A 2,545-nucleotide genomic window follows, 5' to 3' on the forward strand; every position below is an offset into this window, starting at 1 on the left:
GCGCGAAAACTGTACACGTTAACGGTCGCTTCGCGGTTCGGTAAATATCCACCACTACCGACCTCCACTTCGGTGAATAGTAGTTAAATATTCACATTTATGTTCAAAATAAACATAAAGGTATCTCACCTATTGTGCCTTGTAGTCCTTATACCTCAAAACGGCGAATTTTAACCTTTTGTGGGTTTTGCGATGCAGTCTTCTGTACGTAAGGGATGTAGCAGTGAGGAGAGCGCTCGCCTCCCACCAATGTAGCCCGGGTTCGATTCCCAGACCCGGCGTCATATGTGGGTTGAGTTTGTTGTTGGTTCTCGTCCTTGCTCAAAGGGTTTTTCTCCGGGTTCTCCGGTTTTTCTCCCTCCACAAAAACCAACACTTCCAAATTCCAATTAGATCTGGAATACACTGCCCCACAAGCTTATAGCTTTAATCCCCTCACCGTGTCTAAATAAAGGTAATTTATTTATTTTATTTTATAGACGAAAATGGCGAACTTAACACAAGATCAAAAAGACACGACAACTCAAGATTTATTCTGCGATACAAGTGTTCTCGGGGTACATCAACAGATCGTCATTTCGGCGTTTAACATTCCTCTTGCCGTCACTGCATTTCTAGGGAACGTTCTTATCATTGTTGCTCTTCAAAAGCCGTCGCCTCTTCATCCGCCATCTAAACTTTTGTTAGGTTCTCTTGCGATCACCGATCTCTGTGTGGGCCTCATTTCACATCCTCTTCGCGTTACCTATTTGATGTCTCCAGAAGACTGCAAACGCCGTTGTTGCTATACTATAATTTTTTGTAACAGCACAAGTTTCTTTTTTTGTGGAGTATCTCTGTTTACTCTGACTGCAATAAGTGTGGACAGACTTCTTGCCCTGATGTTGGGGCTAAGATACAAACATGTGGTAACTCTGGGCCGAGTGTGGGTCTTTGTTGTTATTTTGTGGCTTTCTGCAATTGCCATTGCAGTAACACTCATTTATAACTCTTCTATCAGTGAATACGTAATTTGCGCGATAATGTTGCTGTGTTTAATAACCTCAACTTTCTGTTATACAAAAATCTACCTAAGATTACGACAACATCAAGCTCAACTACAAGACCATGTTCAACAAGGACAGTCGAACAGACGAGGAATTCCACTGAATATAGCACGATACAGAAAGACATTGTTCAGTGCATTGTGGGTGCAGTTAACATTAGTTGCATGTTATCTTCCATTTGGTATTATCACAGCCATATTTGCTGTCACTGAAATGAATACACCGGGTATGAAGTTAGGTTATGAAGCATCAGCGGTTGTCCTTATGCTAAACTCATCTGTGAATCCATTTATTTATTGTTGGAAGATCAAAGAAATAAGACAAGCAGTGAAGGCCACGGTTAGACAGCTTGGTTGCTTCTCGAGCTGAATGGCTTGAGAAAAGTAGCAGTTTTTTCATGTTTACAAACACCTACAGACTTTTGAGATATGTTCACATTTATGCGGAGCCTTTTTACAACTTTTTCTTTCTACTTTTCTTTCCTTTGTCTTGTGATGGGACATCAAGGAATTGACTTCCGATCTTTCAGGAATATTGAATACTGCGTGCATGCAACACAGAATGGACATTCTTCCCCAATTTTAAACAAAGTTTTGAATCTCCTGTGTTACTATCTTCACAACAGGGACTTTCTTAATTAAGAGATAAGGAAATGATAGTTGATGTCAAGATAGTAAAAAATATTATTAATGTTCATCCAACTAGTGCCGCAGTAACGAAAACCGATCGTTAAATCACCTTAATTTTGACTTTCTAATCCTTTACTCGTCGACAAAGTGGAGTCCCAACTACGGGGACATTTCTTTCACAGCAGAGAATGGTGTAAGACTTTTTTCACCTGCCGCAAATTTAAATTTTAAACTGTGAGACAAAGGGTAAATAGAAATACTCAATTACTGTGCAAAGGCTTCCTTTTGAGTCATTTTTGTGTTAAATTACAGATCTTTTGTAACTATTTGGACATAACCTTTTTCGAGATGCATGGCATTACGCCTTCATTGATTAAGACGTGAATTAGCTGCAAGGTGTTATTGACACGATGCCAAATTTGAAAACAATCATCAGTTATCATAATGTTCGGTAAAAAGGTAAAAATATTATTTACAAGGCTAAGGGAAAAGGTTATAAAGTTTTAAAAAAGAACCGAACGTTTTCCACTTGTTGTCATCATCAGGGTTAAAAGCCGTCCGTGATTTACATCGTTTTTATACTCTTTCACCACTACTGCAAGAAGAATGAAATCACAAGCAAAAAGTTTATTTCAAAACTGAACTCTTTCACCCTACTGCAAGAAGAATGAAATCACAAGCAAAACGTTTATTTCAAAACTGAACTCTTTCACCCTACTGCAAGAAGAATGAAATCACAAGCAAAAAGTTTATTTCAAAACTGAACTCTTTCACCCTACTGCAAGAAGAATGAAATCACAAGCAAAACGTTTATTTCAAAACTGAACTCTTTCACCCTACTGCAAGAAGAATGAAATCACAAGCAAAAAG

General features: G+C 38.5%; 1 protein-coding gene across 1 annotated transcript; it reads left to right on the plus strand.

Annotated features, from left to right (window-relative positions):
• The first annotated feature begins 485 nt into the window (after positions 1–485).
• On the plus strand, positions 486–1,415 carry LOC144667287 (adenosine receptor A2a-like). The gene has a single exon (XM_078528682.1). It carries the CDS (start codon positions 486–488, stop codon positions 1,413–1,415), a length of 930 nt encoding a protein of 309 aa, XP_078384808.1.
• The last annotated feature ends 1,130 nt before the right edge of the window (positions 1,416–2,545 follow it).

This window comes from Oculina patagonica, chromosome 10 (genome assembly GCF_052425735.1).
Source record: "Oculina patagonica isolate OP01 chromosome 10, crgOcupat, whole genome shotgun sequence".
Taxonomy (NCBI): domain Eukaryota; kingdom Metazoa; phylum Cnidaria; class Anthozoa; order Scleractinia; family Oculinidae; genus Oculina; species Oculina patagonica.

What these genes read in the sequence shown, in the direction of transcription:
- LOC144667287 (XM_078528682.1), top strand. Translation starts at nt 486, where the DNA reads ATGGCGAACTTAACACAAGATCAAAAAGACACGACAACTCAAGATTTA.